General features: G+C 46.9%; 3 protein-coding genes across 3 annotated transcripts; 2 read left to right on the forward strand and 1 right to left on the reverse strand.

Moving 5' to 3' along the window:
- Positions 1-195: 195 nt before the first annotated feature.
- Positions 196-3902, forward strand: F4813DRAFT_386017 (armadillo-type protein; the record flags this gene model as incomplete). Its single annotated transcript, XM_049246351.1, has 2 exons — positions 196-2436; positions 2496-3902. The coding sequence occupies 2 exons, from the start codon at positions 196-198 to the stop codon at positions 3900-3902; spliced, it is 3648 nt and encodes a 1215-aa protein (XP_049103453.1).
- Positions 3903-13011: 9109 nt separating this feature from the next.
- On the reverse strand, positions 13012-14279 carry F4813DRAFT_386018 (uncharacterized protein; the record flags this gene model as incomplete). Its single annotated transcript, XM_049246352.1, has 2 exons — positions 13012-13148; positions 13208-14279. The coding sequence occupies 2 exons, from the start codon at positions 14277-14279 to the stop codon at positions 13012-13014; spliced, it is 1209 nt and encodes a 402-aa protein (XP_049103454.1).
- A 10612-nt stretch (positions 14280-24891) lies between these two features.
- F4813DRAFT_386020 (uncharacterized protein) lies at positions 24892-25383 on the forward strand (the record flags this gene model as incomplete). Its single annotated transcript, XM_049246353.1, has 1 exon — positions 24892-25383. One exon carries the CDS (start codon positions 24892-24894, stop codon positions 25381-25383), a length of 492 nt encoding a protein of 163 aa, XP_049103455.1.
- Between the last annotated feature and the right edge of the window lie 378 nt (positions 25384-25761).

Consider the following 25761-nt stretch of genomic DNA (forward strand, 5'->3'; position numbering starts at 1 on the left):
AAGGCGGCAAATCAAGATTAGCAACTATCAAGTACAGAGTGGAGCCTCCCTAGCAACACCTTTTCGTTATGACTTGATCACTAACCATTTAGAGCCTCACCAGCGCATGAAATCTCGTTCATCTTCAACCAGCCTCTCCCCTTTACGCTTCCATCTAATAAAAGGTCAAGACAGCGTCCGGCTGAACTGTTAATCATGTCAGACGCTGACTTTGACGCCGTTAGAAAGCTCCAGGCTGAGCGGAACGCTGCTGCAGCTGCTAAGAATGGGTCGCGCGGCCGAGACCCCAAGAACCAGCGATCTGAGAGCTCAACCAAGGCAAAGCTTACCGAATCTTTCGACACAGAGCTCTACGACCGTGATGGAGATGATAAATATGCAGGATATCTCACATCTATCCCTGTCGCCGATGGCGAGGATGAAGAAATGGAAGATGCCGATAACTCGCGTCGTTTAGTTGGCCAGTATACCGCGACGCGTGCCCAGATTGACGAATTCGCCCACGGCAATGGAGTCGAAGAGGATGATCCATTTGCAGGAAGAGGCGAAAACAGCACGAGGATCGTTGACCGCGAAACTGACTACCAGAAACGTCGCTTCGATCGCGTTCTCACCCCGACAAGAGCCGACGCCTTCAACCGCCAAGGGGACACCGCCGAAGGAGATACATATCGAGATATTATGGAACGGAGAGAAATAGAAAGGGAAGAAGAAAGGGTTAAGCGTGCTATTCAGGCGAAGCGGGAAGGGAAAGATGTTGATGACGATCACGAAGCAACACTCAAAAATGGAGATAAAGAGAACACAGATGCCGGATCTACTGAGGCAGTGACGGCTGGGCGAAAGCGCAAGAAGAGATGGGATGTTGCTTCTTCTGCTGTGGATGAACCCTCATCAGACTCTGCCGAAGGGAAGACCAAGAGATCCAGATGGGACCAGGCGCCGTCGCTCCCTACCCCCGGCGCATCTGATGGCGGCAAGAAGAGATCGAGATGGGATCAAGCACCCTCTGCGACTCCTGTCGGTAACAGTGGCTTAGCTACACCGATGCATACATCCTCGCTTGGAGTTGGCGCAGCGAAAGCAGATATGTCTGGCCCTGGTGGCATCCTTGGTGATGAAGAGTTGAACACGTTACTTCCTGGAGAAGAGCAGGGCTTCAAGATTCTCGACCCGCCATCAGGATATCCTACCGGCCATGCCCCTCTCCATAGGATCGCAGCGACGCCGCTACCGCCAAATTATGGCGGTTTCATGATGCAGGACCCGGAGAGTACGAGATTAGGAGGAAGCCAGATGCCCAAAGAAATCCCTGGCGTTGGAGAACTACAATTTTTCAAGCAGGAAGACATGGCTTACTTCGGCAAACTAGCAGATGGCTCTGATGAAAATAGCCTAAGCGTTGAAGAGCTGAAGGAGAGGAAGATTATGAGGCTTCTCCTGAAGATCAAGAATGGTACTCCTCCTATGCGAAAGACTGCTCTCAGACAACTCACAGATAATGCAAGGCAGTTCGGTGCTGGGGCTCTGTTCAACCAGATTCTCCCTCTTCTAATGGAGAAGACCCTGGAAGATCAAGAACGTCATTTGCTCGTCAAAGTAATCGACCGTATCCTATGGAAGCTTGACGACCTTGTCCGTCCTTACGTTCACAAAATCCTAGTCGTCATTGAACCGCTCCTCATCGATCAAGATTATTATGCAAGGGTCGAGGGTCGAGAGATTATCTCTAATCTCAGTAAAGCCGCCGGTCTCGCCACTATGATCAGCACGATGAGGCCGGATATCGACCATGTCGACGAGTACGTACGTAATACAACAGCAAGAGCCTTCGCGGTTGTGGCCTCAGCGCTAGGGATTCCCGCTCTTTTACCTTTCTTACGAGCAGTATGTCGAAGCAAGAAGTCATGGCAAGCCCGACATACTGGAGTCAAGATCGTGCAACAGATTCCTATCCTAATGGGATGTGCCGTTCTACCCCATCTTAAAGGTCTTGTGGACTGCATAGGCCCAAACCTGAATGATGAGCAAACAAAGGTACGGACGGTCACTAGTTTGGCTATTGCTGCTCTTGCTGAAGCCTCTAACCCTTATGGTATTGAAAGCTTCGATGATATTTTAAACCCTCTATGGACTGGTGCACGCAAGCAACGCGGCAAAGGTCTCGCTGGCTTTCTCAAGGCTGTTGGTTATATCATCCCCCTTATGGATGAAGAATATGCCAATTATTATACCTCACAAGTAATGGATATCCTTCTCCGAGAATTCTCGTCTCCGGACGAAGAGATGAAGAAGGTCGTGTTGAAGGTTGTATCTCAGTGTGCGGGCACTGAAGGTGTGACAGCTGGTTACCTCAAAGAACACGTTCTAGATGAGTTCTTCAAGAGTTTCTGGGTCAGGCGGATGGCCCTAGATAAGCGAAACTATCGACAAGTGGTACGTTAACCTCATTGACCCTATTCGTTATCTATTCGTTGCTAATTCTATTATTACAGGTCGAAACAACCGTTGATATCGGCCAGAAGGTTGGCGTCAGCGAGATTCTCGAGCGAATTGTTGGCAATCTCAAAGATGAGAGCGAGGCCTACCGTAAAATGACTGTCGAGACCGTTGAGAAGGTAGTTGCTAGCTTAGGGGCGGCGGATATTGGTGAGAGGTTGGAGGAGCGACTTATCGACGGCATTCTCCATTCCTTCCAGGAGCAAAGTGTCGAAGATATCATTATGCTAAACGGCTTCGGCACGGTGGTCAACGCCCTAGGCACGCGCTGTAAGCCGTATTTGCCCCAAATAGTGTCAACAATCTTGTGGCGTCTCAACAACAAATCCGCAACGATCCGGCAGCAAGCCGCGGATCTTATCAGCAGGATTGCAATAGTCATGAAGCAGTGCGGCGAGGATGCCCTTATGGGTAAGCTAGGCGTTGTCTTGTACGAATACCTCGGAGAGGAGTACCCTGAAGTTCTTGGCTCAATCCTCGCGGCTCTCCGAAGCATTGTTACCGTTGTTGGTATCAGCCAAATGCAGCCTCCAATCAAGGATCTACTACCGCGTCTTACTCCTATCTTACGAAATCGTCACGAAAAGGTACAGGAGAATACAATCGATCTCGTCGGCCGTATTGCCGATCGGGGACCAGAGAGTGTAAACGCGAGAGAATGGATGAGGATTTGCTTCGAACTGTTGGATATGCTAAAGGCACACAAAAAGGGCATCAGAAGAGCAGCCAATAACACGTTTGGTTTCATCGCGAAAGCTATCGGACCACAAGATGTGCTGGCTACCTTACTGAACAACCTGCGCGTCCAGGAGCGTCAATCCCGAGTTTGCACGGCTGTCGCAATCGGTATTGTTGCTGAGACTTGTGCTCCTTTCACAGTGCTCCCTGCTCTGATGAACGAGTATCGGGTCCCTGAACTCAACGTACAAAATGGTGTGCTCAAGTCTTTATCATTCCTCTTCGAGTACATTGGAGAAATGGCCAAAGATTACGTCTACGCTGTGACGCCGCTCCTGGAAGATGCCCTCATCGACCGTGACCAGGTACATCGGCAGACGGCCGCGTCCGTGGTCAAGCATATTGCACTAGGTGTAGTTGGTCTAGGCTGCGAAGACGCTATGGTGCATCTACTGAACCTTCTCTGGCCTAACCTCTTCGAAACCAGCCCACATGTTATAGACCGTATTGTAGAAGCTATCGAAGCCATTCGAATGGCCGTCGGACCCGGTCTCGTACTGAACTACGTATGGGCGGGTCTATTCCACCCCGCCCGCAAGGTACGACAGCCTTACTGGCGGCTCTACAACGACGCGTACGTGCAAGCCGCCGACGCCATGGTGCCTTATTACCCGAACCTGAGCGAAGAGGGCATCGACAGGCCCGAATTGGCAATTGTGCTATAGAAATATTTTCCCTTTTTTTGTTTAAAATGCATGGCTAGTATTATTCAGCTACGTGAGTTCAGGACCTCTGGCTGGTGGTGTACAGTAGATTCAAATCAAGCAAAATAATGAGGAGTGCGATGAGGGCCGAGCCGATTTAGTTGGGCCGTTCCGTAGCAGTAGTCAAATCGATCGGATCTTAGCGATCATGGGTATTATTACATGGGTGGGATAGCGCGTTAGGCGCTTTGACTATCTGGTGAATTGAGTTATTTTTATGGGAATCATAAGTCATCAATACATAGTACCTAAGTTAGGTTAATCTTTTGTATTTATGTAGTATGCCTTGGTTGCTAGACGGCTCCCCGGTTGGTTGGAACGTTGGGAGTCTTGAAAAGGGGTAATGAGGTTATCGTCAACTAACCGACCATGAGCAGCAGATACATGTCAACAGCCCAATAGAAGTGACTATCACTCGCTAACAAGGTACAAGAGATAAGTTATAGTAAGGCACAGTACATATTAATCAGATTGATTACCATCTTAAGAGAGAGTGGCGTGACCGTGGGATGTTCATATACACATGGAGCTCTAAATCACACCAGCTTCACAGTGTTGCCAACCTCTCTTCGCGATTACTATCCACTCTGATTATTTATTTCATAGAGTACCTATGTAAACTGTTAGGGTCACTTCTAGGCATCTTTCCGAGTGCCTTGGTGGGCTAGATAAGCCGAGTTGAAGCCAACAGATACATACATAAGCGTATGTATTATAGATCCTACGTATCCCATGCAGTCGTACGATGCCCGTAAAAACACAAAAGAGAAATTCTAGAACTTTTCTCCGACGATCCCTCTATGTATGTACATACGTACGTACGTCTAAAGATATCTTAATCCCAGCCGCCGTTTGATCTCGTGCGTATTTTTGTGTGTTTCTATCCTTAGAAGCAAGATCATCCGCCCAATTTCCCTAGAAACGCTTCACGGTTCACCACGCGACGCGGGCCTGTCGATCGGCGGCTTATCATCTACTTCATAGGGAAAAAGGAACGACTGGCTTTCGAGCAGAGAGGAGTTTCTTCAGCGCCGCGCTCCCGAGTGCCGGATCCAGTGTTCTGGAACAGCACTCCCTCTTTTTCTTTCCCCTCTAGTGTAGGTATGTATGTATGTATGTATGTATGTTTGAAGGATGGATGTGCGCACATGTCATTCGTGGCTATCTAGATAGATCGGCAGCACCGTGGTTTCAAGGCCAGGAACAAAAACGGCGACGGACGCTGCGCCATAGCATGATCTATGTATGTATTGTATTGTATTATAGTTTCTATCCCTAATCTCCACGAGCCCCCTTTTCACATCAGACTACTATGTACATACTGCTACTATGTATTACTACTACCTACGTACAGACATACGGGCATAGTGACAGACCCTTCGATTGCGTGATTGCTCTCCCCCTTTTATCGTCCTGAGGCTTAGACAAGGCTAGTAAGCGCCAAGGTAAACAACTCGTTCTCCCCTTTTTCCTATCGAGGTAAGCCGGACGTACGTGAGCGAGGTGATACATAGTGTACATCCTAACTACCTACCTACATATGTATGATCCTGACTACCTAACATATAATGACGGTCGCCAGTATGTAGGTAGGTAGGTAGGCAGGGAGTTAGAGTCAATGTCTTGCTCGAAACTCCGGAGAGGCAAACTGTTACGTAGCTCAACTACCGTGCGTACATATACACATGATGCTTCTTCGTATGTATGTAGTTGCTACCCACGGGCAGGCAAGGGCACTGAGAGCGGTCTACAACCGGCAGTAGGTAATAATATACTGGAGACGGGATCCTCCTTCACGTGCGTTGGACTGGGGTATTGATGTTATCTATTAGTAACTTGCCTGGGCATGTATGCAGTACGTATGTAGTGGATAGAGTATACCTACATACCTACATAGTTAGATATATCTTAGTCGGCAGGCATGCGACTCTGACCACGCACACAGTTCGGCAGGGATCGGCAGTCGTGCATGAGCAGGTCAGAACACGCAGGAAGAAGGGAAGGGTGGGAAAGGCAAGGGAACCCCGGGTTTTCTGTCGAGGGACGGACAAGCCGCGTCCCGTCCACTTAGAGCCGACACACTCACACACACAGGCAGGCAGGCATACATACATACATACATACATACATACATACATACATACATACATACATACATACATACATAACATATATACGTGAGCGAGTAAGTGAGTGAGTTAGACGCCGGCCCTCTCCGTGCCTGCTTGCTTGTGCGTGCGCGCATTACATACCTATCCATCTGTCGAACAAGAGGCGGTGAGGTGAGGTTGGTTTAAGCCGGTTGGCTGGGGGAGGAGGCAAACAGACAAACAATAATACATACGAAGTACCTAACTAGTTACACTATCTAAGAAAAAGATGGAAAATAATAAGAATAAAAAGAGGCGAACGATGATATGTATATCATACTCAGTACCTATGTAACCCACCCCCAGTGCATACATATGATATACATAAGCTGATGGCTTGCAAAGGAGTAATAAAAGTCCATAATACCTATACCTACATAGTTATAGTATATCATAGCATAGGTAGCATAGCATAGCATAGCATAGCATAGCATACACCAGCATTGCATAGTTAAGTGAGATTATATCTAATATAACAACGATAGCGATATGAGAATCAGATTAATCAAATAAGCAGGAAGGATGTAATTAGCGAGATGACTGATTACATTCGTTATATTAATATATCACTAGCATACATACATACATACATACATACCTAGGTATGTATGTAGTACATAATAGTATACAAACGACAATGATACCTAGGAACAAGACCCCAATATGGGAATTCTCCGAGACATTTGTTTACATACACGATAAGTAACATGTATTATCATTATTGTTATTATTATATTATATGCTTAGAGATACCTATCATATAGGTTAGGTATGTATGTATGTAGTTTCTCTCAATTCCGTGGAAATACTTATTCGGAAGATTGCGAGAATATACATCATGTAACTATACCTATAAATGTATACTAATATAAAAAAGAGCAACGGTAACCAAAAAAAAGAAAGAAAAAAAGAAGAAGAAAAAGGCCCTTATGCGCAAACAATCGCATTCCCATAGCTCCAGAAATGGCATTTGGCCAATGCCCATTATGGAGACGGGGTATACACTCTCGACCTTAATATATGCGTATAAGTGCGTATACTACATACATACTACTCTAACCCTACCTTTATATGTAAAGTGTAGCTGTACCTACATGACAGAGTAGAGGTACATTGCACGATCAGACCAGCTTGCGGAAGTGAAAGTAGTATGTATAGGTAGTCGCAAGTAAGTAATGGCTATTCTTACTGATTTCTGAGTGTCCGAATTTTACCGCATCTGTACCCTCCATGCGCATTCCGCTGTGGAGAAAGCCAGGTACATCTTACACGGCCAATAGTACGTGTGTAGTACGTGTGTGTAGTACCGCGATTGATAACGAACGAGGAGGGGGTGTCTCTAACGGCTTGGCTATCTCATCCCTGCCAATATTTAGGCAGGCTATGAATTCCCCTGCACATGTCTGTGTGGACCACTACCGGGGCTAGCATCCAATAATAATCCCGCACCAAATCTTAGCAAGAAAACCACTATGCGAGATGATGTCATTTTTAACCTCGCTTGACCGCCCCCAAAGGCAATTCCCAACGACCGCCCTCAAAATTGCGCCAATATTCGCAATGCCCTCTCTCCCCTGGCCCCCCTCTACACTACATACTATGTACTATTATGTCGAATGAGCATCCCGAAGTGCCCAGCTCTCCAATTATCTATCGTTATTACTATGTATGTATTATTGCCGTTACCACTTCTCCCGGTCGACCGTTGTGGACTCGACAACGGATAGGACACACGAACTATTTAACACACTTGGAGAAAACTGTTGGTTGTTGGCTGCTGGCTGATGGATGTTGGCTGTTGGCTATTGGCTACATACATACATAGTACACTCTGTATGTATTTGACCATTATGTATTTGACCCAGGTGTAATACTCCAGATCCATGAATTAAAAGAGCTTCCCAAGAAGAGACCCACGGCCATCAACAATGGAACCGGTCCAATCCAATCCAATCTATCGAGTCCGGCAGTGGGAAAGACTTGAAACGCGATACTCCATGGGGAAGGAGAGCGGCACTGCGGGAAAATAGAAGCTATCTGACTGCGGAGGTCGTCATGCAAGATACGTGCACCACAGTAAGGTAAATTATCCTTTCCCTTGCCCGTTTCTCACCCCAGGGCCACACACCAATTGCTCCGTCCTTCTTCTGCGGAAACGCGTCAACGGATTCGAAGCAAAAAAGCTTGGCCTGTAGCTTGGCCTGTAGCTTGGCGATTTCCCTTGGTATGACCTAATACGGGGATGAGCTACCACTTTGTGACCTACCACTTTGTCAGTGAAGGGGTCATCTCAGAAGGGATCCTACTATGTAAGCAGCTAAGACAGATTCATCAAAGTTGGCGCGGGTGACGGATCATTCATGGTTTCGTTTCAAGGAATCTCATCTCATCCTATCCGCTCCGCTGTTCCAGCACCTAGTTATGCATCCTATGAGATTGAACGCACCCCCGTCTGCCCCCCCGTTTCCAACGGGCATGATGCGGATTCGTCTAAGCCTCAATCTCTCGTCGCATGGTTGTTTATATAAACAGCAACGTGCGCACGGCACCCCCCTCTTCGATCCCCAAGTGGCGAAAGGGGATCCCATGAATCCCATATTGCATCACTTTTCGACAATTCTTGGGGTGTTACTACAGCCTTTCGCAGCAGTGACCTGGAATAATCTGGAGAAAACGAGAACCCAAACCAGAAAATATCTCGAGTCCAAGTTACACTTTCCAATCACGCGAAGAACTGTGTGTCCTTTCACCAGCGAGCGCCCGTCTCCCCGCAGACCTCGTTGCACAAGGAAGACCCTGAAGATCACAACGTCCTGTACATGTGGCTGTACGATGCGAAGTCTTGGCCTTGAGACTTCACAACCACCTGGCCAATGCTCTTTTCCTTGTCGTCGCTGCGTAGCTAGCTAGCTGTTTGACCCTCTAGTGTGTCTCCATTGGCCGAATCCACCGATTTGAACTCGTCGGCCGTAGCCCGACCCATGTACTAGACCGACGTCATAAGGCACCCAACCAGCAGCTGTGTCGTCATTGGGCGGGACGGTTCGTTTAAGGATAGGTTGGTCCATTGGACCGGCTTCTAGATATCGAGACCAGCTTTCCTGCTAGCATACGACCATCCGTGATGCTAATTCTCAAGTGCCGTATAGACTGACTTCTGTTCTACCCCTCTCCTCGCTTGCCGCTTCCCTTCTACTCTTCTCTCCGCTCCAACCTATCCCTTCGTACGCAATAGTCTGCGCTAGAGTGGTACCCGACACGAAGAATGGGGCAGGAAAAAGCAAACCAGCTTCATTGGTGTGCAGATGAGGTGTCTCAGCTGTCGTCAGTGACACGTTATGTACTTCTCACATCTACCATGGGGGGATATATCCATCGTCCATCTAGTAGTCTTCTGTTGAGGAGATCCATTCTAACGTGGTCTGCTCCTCATCTTCCACCAGAGGTTCGTCCAGTGGACAGAATCGGGCCTTAAGCTGGCCTTATTCGTGGATGAATAGTTACGATGTAGAACCATGGTCCTGGTTAACTAATAAGCGTGTAACTGATACGTCTAGGTTGGGACGACCTTCCAAGGCGGTCTCGTTAGCATAGAAACCCAGCACACATCAAACATCGTGCCGGAGCAGCTGTGGACATATCCAGGCACCATCTCACGTGGAAAGGTGCCATCAGGGTCTCTACGCTACACACGTAGCAGTTGGTAAGGATCTTCATACGCTTGTTGACGGCTACACAGCCAACAGTCCCTCCCTATCGTGTCGTTCTATTGCCTTCAGCGGCAAAGAAGAGGCCACATCAGCAGCCTTCTTTGTTTGCAATTTACCCACATATTATTCAAAGGATAGATCTAGGACGGGGCTGCTGAATAATACCCCTAAATACAGTAGCACATGGCAGCGGCACAAAGGTACCGCTGACGTCGTCGTTGTTGTTCGGGTCAGCCGCGCTGTCCGTAATAGGTAGGCAGGCTATCCTCTCCGGATTCCTGGTGCGGAGCTAGTCAGAATCGCCGAGCCGATCTAGGAAGGGATCGTGGCTCTCCCGCCCCTCTAACTTGCTCTCAGAGAAACAACCGCGATACGCAGAGCCACTGGAAGAAGCGTAAGACTACTACGTGCAAGTTAGCAAGCTTATCGACGGTAGTCGAGATACCCGCGGCCGCAAGTCGAAAGGGGGCGCGCGGGGGAAATATCTAATCATCCAACGAATTTGGAGAAGACGTAGTCATAATGATACGATTTTTAATGAATATGTAGCCTCACATGGCTCGGGACGCTAGCAGATAGGCGGCAGGCGAATGAGATTACGAGTTGCCCTGTTTGGCAGTCTTGTCGATAGCTTGATTCCGTTTTTTTCGTACATAGTATATCAGCCTCGGAGCAAGAGGAGGGGGAAAAAAAGAGGATTAAGGTATTACATTATGACATGGTGTACATAAGGTATTGGTAGGTATTGTACCTAAGTAGTTCTAGAAACGGGAAAGCACTCTAAGAGAAATCCACACAATCTACAGTAGCGCAGGTGCACTAGAGTAGCGTCGCAGCATTAAGCGTGTTTCAAGTTTCAAAGGGGGGGTGGGTAAGAGCCGCCGTCGGCCGTCCGCGATTGTAATTTGTGGCCTTTAGTTGTTGCAACTGCGACTGCGACTGCGACTGCAACTGCAACTCTGTAGCTGTATGTTTTATGTACATGTAGACAGGCGGCGGTGCTATGCTAATGCCAATGCTAAAAAGCTAAGATGCTAGCCCGTGACGATCGCAGGAAGCCTAAACAGGAAGCATCATGGAGGAAACCCCTTATATACCTATGTAGGTACTTGGGATGCGATCCCGGTTCGAAAAAAAAAAACGGGTATGTACCTACATACTTGATAGAGTCTAAAATGTCTAAATATGTATGTACGACCGAATTGCGATAATAATAAATACCCGGGATGTAAGCTAGGGAGGTAGGTATTAGGTAGGTAGGTAAGATACCACGACTCGGGCGGGCACTTTCAGATCCCGGTTTTCTCGCTTTTCCGCGAATCTACGGGCACGAATGGGCAAATCCTAACGGCTCACCGACGGGGGGGGGGGGGGGAGTATATGTGGGTTGCATGCGTCCAGCATCTCTCTCTCGCTCTCTTTGTCAAATAATAATAATACTGATGATGATACATACCTACATACGTGTGTCCGCGTGGGAGTGTACAACGCACGAAATGGAAATAGGATGGATCTCTCTCCTTCCGGATAGGCAGGGCGAATACCTATAGCGAATTGGGCCACCACCAGAAGTCCTCGATAAGACCCAAGACGTTCAAGGAACAGCAGCCCATGCATATATATATATATATATGTAGGAATGTATGTATGTAGCTACGTTATGTGGGTGGTAACCGATGGGATGGATAATAAAGTGGAAAAGGAACCGCCAATACGTGCTTCGTGCCAATCCCGATGCTAGTCAAGCTCCGTAGCGGGACGGGAGAGAAAATCCTTCTTTTTTTCTTTCTTTTGCTTATGTCGATGTTATGTTATGCTTATATTTTTTCATGTCATAGGGGGTACCTTCTATAGCTAAGTCTATATATCTTAGGTACCTAAGGTAATAGTATGTTATGTAGTATGTTATGTATAGCGCTCGGAAGGTTCTCCATTCGGGATACCCGAATATCACCGGAGTACCTAAGGCGAATACACACAGCGTAGATATTAGTTGGTATATTAGTTAGTATATTAGTATGGAGGAGTCGGCGGAGTCAGGGTTTCCCCAGCTCACCCAGCCGGTCGACCAGATATCGTACTATCTATAGGTACATATGCTAAAAGATAACCTACTTAAACCTGCGCTACTGTAAGGGAACTTGCTAGCGCCTCCGGATCTGACGAAAATTCGGTTGGAACCCGGCTCCGCTCACTATATACCGGTTTTTTTTTTCTCTTTTTTTTCACTCTACCTACGTAGGCCGTCGATATCTCACGGAATTGTCTCCGAGTAGTAAACAATGTGTAATTACCAAAGAATCGTAGTACGCATGTCACATGGAAATGCTGCCCGTAAAGTCATGTTTCATATGCCATGTGAAAATTTGTATTCGAGCCCGAAGAATACCGTAAACATTTATCTGTATCAACGCCGTATATATCAACAATTAGATTACAAAGGCAGTAGCGAATGTGAGGTTTCCTCGAGAGGAGACACCATAAAGGAGGCTCCCCGTACAGGGGAGAAATGCTCTGCCTTCCGGGGGTATATGCGAAGCGTAGCTAATAATACAGATTATCCTTTCTTCGCTCTCGCTCGTCCGTGTCACTTTTGGTCTTTCTCTTTTCTCGCTCCCAAGAAGCTGCCGCCACGGGAATTGTACGAAACGCCTGAGGCTGCTGCTGCTGCTTCTCGATGTAAACGAATGCATGCGATCTTCGCCCGTCCCATGACCCCTTATATCCCAAACGCCGTCTGCGAGGGTATCGCCTCGAATGGGAAATAAAACAACAAAACAATCCCAAATACCCCCCCAGATGTGATGTGTGGCCCGTCCCAACCCGATTGGAAGCCACGAGAGATAGACGCGAAGAAAATACGATAAAACAATGCCATAAAATGAGCCCACCCAAATCTATAAGCTCACCCCCATGCACCCGGTCGCTTCAAACTCTCCTGGATATCGCTCCAACCAGCAGCGCAAACGAATCTCGATGATGATATGATGGTGTCTTCGTACAAGAGACATAAATTTGCAACCCATTTTTGGTAGCATCAAGTGGTGAAAAAAAAGATGCTGGTGATTAGTCTCCTCTAAAACCATGAGACCGAACCGAACGTGATTCAACATGAGGTATCCGCATAATAAGGATAATCGTAAACAATTCTAAATCGTAACTTTGAGCACAATTGAACATATTTTTGTCATGAAGCATTGACTTCTTTTTTTAGTCGGAGTGATCGTCGTGGTGATCTTCCGATCCAGCATCGGACTTGGCATCGTTTTTATGTACCTTCCGGTGTCGACGCAGATTTGATACGACGGAAAAGTGTCTTCCACAACCTTCAACTTCGCAACAGAACGCTATACCTTCAAGTCAGCTTTCAGTTCGGCTTTGCACATCTAAAGATTTCAATACTCACGCTTTTCGCCCGTATGGCTATACATATGCGTCTGAAGTGAGCTTGGTCGGGTAAATCGCTTGTCGCAGACTTTGCACTTGTGCTTCTTTTGCGTACTCGATGAAACCTTCGAGCTGAACTGACCCATCATTGATTGAGGGGCAGGAGGAGGCTGCGTCATTAGATTCGGTCGAGGCAACGTCCGGGAAGTGACCGACTCAATATCAGAGCCTGCCGTCGAGTAATCGCTCACAGATGAATCGACTGACCCCGCATAATATCCACTACCATAATTGCTCGCCGAGGAAATGGATGAATTCGTCGAATGTGTCGAAGGGAAACCATACGAGTCGGCGGAGCCCCTGCCTCGGTTTCCGGGAGGGTATATCGCCCTAGGGGTCTCTTGGCTCATCGCAAGCATGCCTTGACCAGCGTCGAGAGCATCCGCAAAGCTCCTCCGGTCGTCATTCTGAATACCTCTGTGATGCAAGTCAACCAACGAATTCCGGTGAGAGCGAGATGCGTCTGAGCCATGATCGACCATCGGCAGTGAAGAAATTGACGATTGGGAATACCTTCGGTTATCGGCTTCTGGTGCGAGAGCGAACGTTGAGCGCATTGGTGCCGGCGCGTACCCGGATACGCTATCATAAGAACTCGGTGACGCCGAGTACGTCGCGTTTACCGGAGAGGCCGCCGTCGCCGTCGCGTACGCGGGCTCTCCGTATCCAGCTGACGTTGTTTGCATTCGGTTTAAACTTAAAAGATCTTGCGGCATATTGAGTAAGTCCTGCTGTCCATAGAGGTCCGCCATGAGAGTGCTACCTGCTGAAGATGCCGTCACCGGGATGCTCCCATATGATGCCATTGAGGCACCACTGGTGCCTGTCCTGGCGGCGTGTTGCTTGGCCATAGAGTCGAGGCCGCCCAAGCTGGCATTGAGCCCTTGCGAGTACATGCCGTGGCTGCCATGGTGTTGGCTAGATGAGCCCGCGGCCCAGGGGTTGGTGAAATGCGGAGGGTTAGAGTAGGAAGACATGTGTTCGAAGTTGAGGGCCCCGAGTCGTGATTGATTGTCAAGAGTCATAGTCATCTTCGATACAATATATCATATAAGAATGGTTGGAAATATGAGGCTTTCCAACACTTGAGCCCAACTCCTTATTTTTCCCTGTGTCAAAAATAAAAAAAAAGATAGATAGGGAAGTTTGGAATAGTTCGCTGATCAGATGCGGGATCCCGAAGGGGCACAGATTCGTGTCACCTTGCCGAGGCGGTGACTTGTCTCTCAAGATCCAGTGAAGAAGATCCGTCACGAGCTACGGGAGGGGGATCAGCGAGCCTTAAGTGTGTTTGGCAGGACACTTCAGGAAATATGCGACCAGGAACCCCCGAATAGGTGAACGAAGGTACACACTGGGGTCGGCCGGTACTTTTAAGGCCAGTCCAATCGTCTGAAGCTTAACGCTCTCCAGCAATTGGGACAGGTGGAACCAATGTCCTTAGCTTACAGCAAGTCCAGTGACGACGGTGAACAGATTGATCGACAATCCAATGTCCCGTACTAAAGCAGGTCGGGGCAGGGTTGGACACACTGTAGGGTGCTACACAGAGCACGGTAGGGTAGGATATTGAAAAGATCGAACCGGGGCTGAAATTTGGAAAGATGGTGTCCAATTTGATAGCAGCCGTTTTAGGTCTTGACTGATCATGAGAATGTGGAGTTCGGTGGCTCGTTTCAAGACCGAAGCGTAGAAGATCAGCAGCGGCCAGATATCCGGGAGGTCAGATGTACATATAATTCGAGCGAGTGTACTTGTTATTACAGGCGACCTAAGCAAGAAATCGCAGCACGAATGTTGATCTTTGTATGTATATAGTCCTCTATCACCTTGTTTTGTTTTGGTGTTTGGGGACGAAGTTAGATGTTCCGTAATATAGACGGCGGTTTGTGCGGTTTAGCCGTGGTTGGTCGACGTCGAGACGTAAGATGTTCCGTCGAAAGCGTTTATGAGGTGACAAGCGGAAGAGGCACAGGCTGAGATGGCAGGATGGCAGGCTTTTACATACATAGATTGTCCGTCTTATTCGGCTACCTATGTTAGGTAGTCCTGGTAAGTTCCTGGTAGTTTAGGTATGATAGGAGTGGCCAGCTAGTACGTCAACTAGCAGCACTAGAGAATTAAAGAAGGAGGGAATTCCAACGCGGGCCTGTTAAAAGCATCCAGGGTATCAGGGTCTCCCTAACCCGCACCTCAGAGTGATAAATTGGGGCGAGTGGGACAAGAAGCACAGGGATCGAATACTATAACGGAGGCGAAGAAAAAAGAGAGTTGAGGTACGGGAAATGCCATAAAAACTACCTACAAGGTATGTAATAAGAAAGAGTGTGTGTACCGCGGTAGGTACGGTACGCAAATGAGAACATGGCAGGGTATGGTTGAAAGTAACGGCAAGGGTCTACGGCTAAGGCTACGGGGGGTGCGGCCGCTGGGATGGCAGGATGGCTACCTAGTGTAGTTAATTGTATGTACCGGTACGGGTGGGCACTAGCCAAAGAAACAACAACCCTTGTCTGCTTTCCGTATAGATAATGTACCTTAGGTACACATACAAAAATACAATATATGAACGGAAGGCAGTACTATACATACATGTTTACTACATATTAGGTTAGGTAAGGCAGGTAGGTATGCAATAAGGCTCATTCTTAGCTAGATTCTTAGCTTACGCCACTGATGCGGAGGGATGGGAGGATGGTTGCCGTTATGCAGGGTCTAAAGGGAGCACAAAGCCGGCTTCAGCGCTTTTATCGTAAGTATATTTTCTATTCTTTCTTTTTTTTTCCCTACCTGATGTTGTGTTGTGTCTTTATTTTTATTTTACTACCGTTCTTAACTACTCCAAGTACGACTCGAGCCTATCCGAAAAACCATCACATTAGGTCTGAGTAACGGGTGGAAGAAGAGGAGTTTCAGTATGAGTATGTACATATACCTAGACACGGTACTTGCAGTCGGGCTCCCCATCTGTCCATCTATCCTACAACATGACCCTTTCCTCTTTGGTGGGAAGGATGAAGCTAAGAGTAACCTAGCTTGGGTCTCCTGGCAACTACCTACGTCATGCGGTGTGTGGATAGTGATTGGATACAATTAAGATGCTCCACAAAAGTGGTTCCTCAAAGCGAGCGAAGAACATGCACCTACTTTTCCATGACCCAAGACACAACATCATCGAACCAGTGATTGAACCAGTGAACCCAAGTTTGATGACTAAAGACAGTCGGAGTTCGCTGTCCCGGTGTCAAGGGATGATGAATAAGTAGGAAAGAAATGGCGCTGGAGAAAGGGAAATTTGTTGTCTTTCTTATCCGGAACTGATAATTACCACAATTTTTTTTTTCCATCATGCATATTTTCTTTTTCCATCGTATCAAAAACCCAACGGCATCTAAGCCAAGTATTTTCATGTTCGGTCCCGCACTATAATCGTGGCGACAGTGTGGCCTTCGTGTCCAGCCCACGATATCTTGGCATTTTTAGAACAGCGATTACGGCGCAGTGTGATAAGAATGTAATGAACCCAACCAGAGGACCAGAGAAATGACGATGGAATAGCCACGCCTACCATTTACATAGGTACGTATGTATGGAGTAATAGGAGTAATGGAGTAGGACTTTGCAAACCAAAAGTGCTCGGGATGAAACCGAAGGTTGCATGTATGACGATATCTTTGAGCCAGTCGGGCCAGCTCCCCAAGTCCTCGAAGCTAATTAAGCGGTACTGCTTCGGGGGAAGTTGAATGGCTATTACCCAGTGCTCACAAGACTGACGTCGTCGGTCAGGATTGGCAAGCGAAGGAAGGCCTGTACAAGTATGACGGCGGCGCCCCGACAAGACCCTGTCTATGGCAGTCTTTAATACATAGATGGAGAGGGGCATCTGGGGCTCAATCTAACCAACCCGACAACTATGTGGTAAGCGAACATGTAGTGTGTAGGGTGGGTGTAGACTAACTATACGTATGTTTCGTCTATTCCAGCATCTTGCACCCTATGCGGTGAAATGTTGACAGTTGTACAACATCATCTATCATATATCCCTTAGCCCTGCAAGTAGAAGACTGGGCATCTGGAGTAATAGATACGATGAGTTCGTAATAAATGACGACGACTACGACGAAACAAAAATGCATCGCAACAGTCATTAACACGATACAGAAGTCCCCGAATATAGGGACTCCTGTACGAAATACTATGTACCTACTGGTCGGTTTTTTTTTTTTCTTCTTTTTTTTTCTCTGGCACTTATCTGCGATGATGCTTGCTTCCGGGTCAGGGAGATACAGTTACATTAACCTCATTGACGGGGGAAATCTCTTGGCGATTACCGGGGTGTCGTCATAGCTTTAAACATGTCGGGAGTAGGATTTGAGGTGTCCAATGCGAAAGGCAGTTGATTGGCTAGAATCTGGTCGGCGGGAAATGCAGCATTAGCCAGTCTTCAAATGCCTCCACATATTGCAAATGACACAATTGAATAATTTTCAATGGACGAAAAAAACCCTTGAGCTATGACCAATCAATATCAACGACTTAATAAAAGTGACCATGGGCTAATATACTATGCAATATGCCCTGGGCGGATAATGAATGAAAGAAAGGATGAAAACCCATGAGAACCTTTTTTTTTTCCCTCTCTTTCATCCCTGATAAAGAACAAGAAGCCATTAAAATACAACCTCGTCTGTAGCAGCGAGTGAGCAATAAGTGAGCAATACGAAGGTGTAGTGCGCATGCAGCCACACTTTTCAAGTTACAGATTGCATAATGTTGACAGTATAAACTTGCTCGGAGTATACTACATACTACATATTTCTTGCCCGCATAGGCTACATGTAAGAGCCACAAATAAGAGGTACGTTATGTACACGCGTATATTAGTAGAGTTGCCCGCGACGTACGTACTCACCCTACCTATACGGTACCTCCTACTATGTATGTACGTATGTATGGGGTGTCGAAAAGGGAAAGCGTAATCAACAAAAGTAGCAGTTGAGTAGTAGTTACGCCATTGTTAAATTACTGCTTAAATGAACAAAATAAATAAAAGCGGCAGTTCACGATCTGAACAACGTCATATCTGCCAGATGAGGTTCTCCAAGGCTAAAACAAGGCTTAGTCAACGGCATTTTAATTTCTTTTAAGCTTGAAGTAGAAGGGTCAAAAGCACGGCCCGGGCAAACCTTCGGTCGTTTTTAGGAATGAGTCGAAACATTAAATGAACCATTTACATATACTACCTACTATGTAGGTTACATGTTTATACTACTACATGTTAGTTTACCTACCTATGTATTTATATTACATACACTACATGTATATATGTAGGTAGGTAATTGGTTTACTACGCTATTTACATAGTGCAAGCCATCGGCAAGCCATGCCTTCCGTGATCCAGTCCAGCGGTTCCTATGCGGATCACAACGCCATCGAGAAACCATCACGACGCCGTCTCTGGCCCGGTGGATTAACGTACAGGGTCAAATCATCTACGTGCCCTGACCCTTTACGTGCCTTTACCATGTATGTATCAAAGGTCATGATACATCGTGCGGATACCCCCTAGTCTAGGGAAATAGATTTAATTGCCTAAACACGTGGTCGGCACTAAAACATCCATACACACAACCCATATCAGATCTAGGTACCGAATTATTAGTTTATGTATGCACGGTGAGATGGCCTGCTCGTCATTTCGATCATGACAGGGCAAGTCCGAAAGTGGCGTTTGATATTAAACATATCCGCCTGCCGTCGAAGCTACTGCAACTCGCACGGCTTCACCCTGTACGCGTACGGGTAAACCATGCTTTGGGGGATCAAATTACATGCACGTGGGTAAATGGTTCAGTCATTTACCTGCGTAGCACGTAGCACAATCCCAGCGAGGTCTATCATCCATCACATTTCGCATGTGTCATGTGAAGACAGAAACACTGCTCCTATTTTCCTTTCCCCATGATTAATCCAGTAGAGTTACTTCAGAACTCTACATAATAAAACTCAATGCTCTCCCCTGGTTGGTGAAGGGTGATAATACCGATAATACCGTAGCAACGGCCTTATGGACGATCAGTTCGTCCACAGACCAGACCCTGCATCGTCACCATCACATATACATACCCGCACACCAGGTTGCATTAGATAACTGCATCAGATATTATGGCACCGCGAAGACCGCTGCATGGCAATCTTCTGACCCCTTGGCATTCGTCTCTTTCCATCGCACTTGAGCGCACTTGAGCTGTTTTGGTCCTCAAACGATAAGGCTAAGTTAGGTCTATTGTCTCGTTACGGTAGACTATTACAACCTGTCAGCACGCACATGCATATACACCTGCATACGCTCGCAGGATCCCTTGGATTGCATTGGGGCTAATATAAAAGGATATTGTGTATAATACAGATACGGACAAGTCTATGTGTGCTAATGGATATGTATGTAGAATGTAGATGTCCAAGTCCAAAAAGGTCGATAGTGGTTCCAACTAATGATATATTGATCTCGAATATGGTTTATTAAGTGCATGTGGTTCAATGTGGTTCAATGTGGTTCAATGTGGTTCAATGTGGTTGTAGCGCTCCCCTTGGCAAGTCAATCAGATTCCCGAACATCGCAACATCGGTGATTAGCAACATTGAATGTGTCAACGGCACTTCCCAGAACCACAAAGCTCACTTTCCCGCTTTCTGGGTATCAACGGTAGATTCGTAGTATGTTTCAAATATCGGAATTGCCATTTACAGTTGCCGTCATACGAGTCTAAACATTTAAGTTCAATGTTGCGTTGAAGTAGGTATGTACATGTAGGTAGGTACATGTATACATGTGATATAGGGAGGTATAAGGAGGTACTTAACTCAGGTACCGTGTTGAACCCCTCAAAATACATAGATCGGGCAATCTCTGGCAAGTTGGAACCTTACCTAACTTCCCATAAACATGGACACATACACATACCACAACGTCCCAGTCCCGTCTTGTGTTTCCTTTAGTCGTTGGATTCATAGGGAAGCACGGTCATTTTTCTTCTTTCTAGAAGCTTGGTGTTATTGACTAGACAGATTGCCAATAATGATTTCTATCTCCAAATTACGCAGGAGATATTAACGTCCACTTTCACCAGCGCCGGGACATATAAACTGTCCAGTCAGAGAAGACTCAGGGATGGCCAAGCAGCATGGGTGTGTTTCATGTAGAAATTCGACTGGCATTCCCCAAAAGTCGCATTGGCAATACAACTTCGACCCCGGCTGTTTGTCTGGCAGATAGTCGACGATCATATCCATTCCTAGAGATCTTATAAGAGACGGTGTCTCTAGCGCAACCTTACCGCAGGACCCCCCTTGCACCTCCATCTGCATCTCAGCAACCATGCAACTTTGGTCTCTAGCACAGGATTCTATTACATGCCTTACCCGACAAAATATCATGAGAGAGCAAGCCCCATTATCAGTTACGCTGGCGCTTTAGAGAGGGGGTTCGTTATCCTCAGGCCCAGCTCCGGCAACTACTTGTTTTCTTTTTTTGCTGCAACTAAAGAAGGGGCAAACGAAGAGATCTTGGGCAGACGAAGAGATCTCAAGACCTAGACGGATCGTTAATACCGGGCTTCCAGGCCTACTATTAATCCAACGCTTGCCCATACGGCAGTACAGTGGTATTCAAGGATCCGGTAGACTTGCCTCGTCTTGGCACCACGCTTACTACGAAGGGGCAGCCTAGAAGAATACCCTTCGAGAAAACTACATTTACGTACTCCATGACCGCTTAAAAAGCTGCACACCAAAATGTGATAGAACTAGTACGGCTTCGTGTCGAGTGAGCTAGCCAACGCACCCACGCTGCCGAAGCCGGCTGCTGAGGGGACAAAGGAGTAATTAGAGATTAGTCGCCGACCAAAGCCGACGAGGGTGGCATTAGCAAATTTCCTGTAAGCCTTTCCCCAACACCAACGCACTAATATTTAGCTCAAGGATTCAATATATGCCATGCGGAGCCTTATTGCAGACACACTAGATAGCCCAGCCAGCTCAGCTATTCCGGCTATTTGAGGCTTCCTCATTTTTTTCTTCATTTCGGATTCATCAAGGCGAGCTTTAGTTAGTTAAGCCAATGTATCGTAAGATAGTGCATAAGTGAGTACTTGTCCCAGCTCGGCCTACGACATATGGCTCGGACATAAAAATGGCCTATGAGGCTTGCAGCCAAACAGCACCCTCCAATGATATTGCTTTATATTAGATAGGACTTAAGCCAAGACAGCCTATTGCATTCGGGCTTACAAGGACATGCAGTCGGCGGAGACTTTTCCAGCGACCAGCGGGCATAGACCATCGACAGTCAGCTCACCTAGCACATACGGCCAAGTCATACCATCTCCCCGAGACATCCACGATGATAGGGCTGCTATGCATAGGCTATGAGTTCATGGGGAAATAATGTGGATAATTTAAAGTTTAAACATGGCCTCAGCATCCCCGGACTTCGTGGCACCGCCATTGGTTGTGCATGGTGTTCGTGTTGTTCCTCATCGTTGTGACCACTTCGAGCTCGACGTAGCTGACTACGACTTATTTCCTCTGCAGTGAATATTGGCCGCAAATACTCCGAAAGGGGACGAATAATTGTGACAGTTGTGTTCGTGAACATTGCCTTCCCCAACTATGGGCTCAAGGTCACCCCGAACTATAGCTCTATCGCCCCTATCTTGTAGGGACACAGGCATGAACGGGAACATACCTTTTTGCTCTTTGGCGCGATTTTACCACTCCTGATAGACTCCTTAACTAAATTCACGACGCATAAGTCCAGCCTTCCTGCGCGAAGGAGATATGGGCTATTACTGACAACAAGCACCTCATAACGGTCCACTTCCTACTATTCCATGTATATATATATATGTTAGCTTTGCACAGATAAGAATCCATGCAGTTCTCTCTCAGCTGTCGGCCGTTCCGAAATCGCTGGGGCTATGTAGCATTCGAGAGTTAAGTATTTGATCATTGTTACTGAAATAGGAGAATGTTGATGTAGTGAAAGGTAAAAATGTCCACCGCTTCAGAAAGGTATGGACCGTAATTGGACGTGCATGCATAGGTAATCTCCTGTCGCGCAACCCTGTATGACAATAGGCAATAAACAATCCTCTTCAAGAGCCTCCTTAGTGACTCGTACTGACAGCTAGTTTTCTATTGTTTTAGCAATTCCCCTATTAAATCTAACCACAAATCATGGATAACCAGGATTCTTAGTTACGTAGATGTGAAGACGGAGTTACTAGGTCTTGAGAGTTAACTATCCCCTAATCTCACCAAGTCGGTCGATTTCACGAGTAAGGATCAACATCGTAACACGTTCAAAGTAACCCAAGATAATAGACGCTCCAAGCCTCTACTAAGAAGGTGATAATTAATATATCGTTCTAGGAATAGTTGACGCGATGTCTTTACTTGCTAAAAACTATCGTCACGAGCATTTCTTCGATTGCAGGATGTGGCAGTGTACCATCCATGCATATGGAAAACACGAAAATTCATCTCTAACATCAATGGATCCATTAAATCAAAGCATTGATGAGCTAGGCACAGTTGCAACCATAGACAGCGATGGTAGGATACAAGCAAAGCAATACACCTATGTATGTAGGTGACCCAGCTTCTACGAAATACGCAGTGCTATTGGTAAATAAAACGTGGAGACTGAAAGACCTCGGAGATTTACTTATATTGCAGATCGACGTAGTTACTATGTGTTTACTATGTGTTATGCCTTCGTAGATTACCTCTATCCTCGCGCTTGACAAGGGGGAAGCTTCCCTTGAAGACACCGTTATGTATGGTTTCCGGATAACTCTATAGCATCTATTGTTACACTAGCCAATCAACAAAGACATAAGTTTACCATAAGGACATTTATAGTAAGACTCACATACTATAAGACTTAGATTAGAGCTTTAAACATTATAGTGGGTAAGAGTTATAATTGTCAGGACCTTTTGGGAAATGTGCTCTTAGCGTTAATATAGCATATTGACGCAACACGGATTACGAATATTAAAGAGTCTATCATAAGTTGACATACGCGCCCCGGGTCGCATTCTAGGAAGCCAGACGTAACGTTTCAAGATGCGAAGGCGAACCGCTTGTATTCAGAAATGTCAATTATGATGGTCTAAAGCGTGGTGGCTCTCCCCACCACCGGGCACTGTCACAGTAGCGAATACGAGCTTGGGAAGCATATAACCTAGGTCCTGTGCTCTGGATATCCGGGTTAGGGCGACGACGAATCCGGGTCTATGATATTGCCCGCTGTCGGCTGAGACCTTGCGGCTAAATGTATGCAACGTCGTACGATTCCCGATGTCCCGGTCCTACGGAGCCTGGCCGGTGCGTTACTTCAGCCCCAGAGGGTGTTTTGAATAAAGGATCTATGTCGGGGTCTTTTGTGCTGTTGACGTAGGTCTCTGGAGACATGTTGCGCGTGCGTAGTTGTTCTAGCAGTGAGAGACAGGAATGTCTGTATTGTTGAATTCATCTTGGCTTCGTCATACTGGCAAAAGCGCTGCTCTACGCATAACTTTTGGTGGTAATAATGGTGCCTTCATTTGTTTTATAGATGCACGTTATATATATCCGACATAGTAAAGGATCGCCTTAGCTGTACACTGTTTATTTTACTAGCTGCAGTGAATATGGACCATTAATCCCACTACGAGGCATATAACCCCTTCATTCTTACATTAACGAGGACGATGACTTGACCCTAGGTCGTTCTATAGTGCGGCCACGCCGTATTCTTAAGAAACGCGGCTGAGGATATAAAGCACCAGGTGCACCGAGACACAATAACTAAAGATATACTGTAGCTAACGGGCCCATTATTTCAGGCCAGCTTAGAATACGAATAAGAGTAGGCGAGATTTATACGTAGTTGACTCATTTTTGTAGACATTTAATGATGCATGAACTTCTCTAGCTATCTAAGCCTGAGGAACGGCATGCATTCTTCGTACGTATGTACCAATGCTAATTCTCTATACAGTAGCGGTAGCCCCTTTATTTGTCTATCCTAAAACAAGGGGGTTGAAACTCCAAGTTCTTATGATTGGCTCTGAAATTCTTGGATGGGACTTTCACTTAAGAGCCAAGAAATGGAACCTGTTTGGCACTAGATAGACTTATGCGATAGCTTGCGTTTGAACCTCGAACTCTTAGGAACCCAGATCGACTCGCTGACTGGCCATCCCGGTTGTGGCATCTTGAGACTATAAAGGGGTGGTCTGGTGGTAACGACGTAATGAGAAGACCGGAGCAGAAGATGAATACTGAGGGTCGAGTCTTATACATGTGTTTAGGTATGCGCGCGACAATATGAACGAAGAGCGAAGCGTTTATCTTGCAAAGTTTTCCCGTAAAGAAACCGTATGTCCAAAAGGATATATAACATTTTCCCCTAGCGAAGTAAATAAAATCGAGAACATAGGTATGTTCTAAAGATTCAGTATAGAAAGTTTTAAACCGAATCTCTATTAACTCGTCCTCCACAGTGACATACAATTGCACCGACCTGATCGTGACGGCTTCAAGGCAGAATCTCAAGCAAAAGTGTCCTAGAGATTGATATATAAGATATCGTAAATGCCCAAATCCCTCGGTGGCACCGCGCAGCTTCGCGTAGACGATATTCCTCCTCCTATCAACATCACACACCACGTCTCCCACAGCGGCCCGTCTATACCTCTCGTCGGCGTCTTCTCGCCGTCTACATGGCGTCGCCCGATGAACTCGCTCTCTGGCTCGCAGCATCCCCGCCCCTCGCTCCAGGTGTACTGCACGGCTCCCGATGCTGGCGACCCCGCACGTCTGGAAGCGGCTGCCCGGGCTCTAGAGACGGGTATTCTTGCTGAGCGCCACCAGGGCAGAGACCCTGCCGAGTACGATCGGTTGGACGTGTATGGGATGCCGTTCTTGGAGCCGGAGGGAGAAGTAGTGGCTGCCTGCGTGGAGCACCAAAGACGGGAGATTGCTTCCCGGGTCGAGGGTAAGGACTGGTATATCCAACGATGTGACCTCGGGGGCTGCGATTGGCGGAGGGCGTTGGTTATCGTGAGGAAAGGGCGGGAGGAGTGAGTGGTGGAGGATGGGACGAGGTGAGAGGTTGGTCTGGGTGTAGTGTTTTTTGATGCGGTTAGTCGGGAGGGACAAGATAGTAAGAGAGACATCTGGGAGCGGGGGGCAGAAAGCGTGGAGGAGGAGGAAGTCTTGATTGGGGAACTCAAGGCGGAGCTGAATTGGCAGCATAGTGCTTCGCAATTTGAGGGATGAGAACTTAGTGGTGTCTGATTCCTTTCGAGTGTTCGGTGTTTGTCTATCCCAACCTCATCGAATGTCATGTTGCTCTTAAACTAGGCGTGATATAAGAATAAGATGAGAATATGACATAGACTGTACTACCCCCTCTACTGTCTGCTATTCGAGAGATGACAAGTGACCCCCTCAGAAGGAAGC

This window comes from Daldinia decipiens (genome assembly GCF_022478715.1).
Source record: "Daldinia decipiens strain CBS 113046 unplaced genomic scaffold F4813scaffold_4, whole genome shotgun sequence".
Lineage (NCBI taxonomy): Eukaryota > Fungi > Ascomycota > Sordariomycetes > Xylariales > Hypoxylaceae > Daldinia > Daldinia decipiens.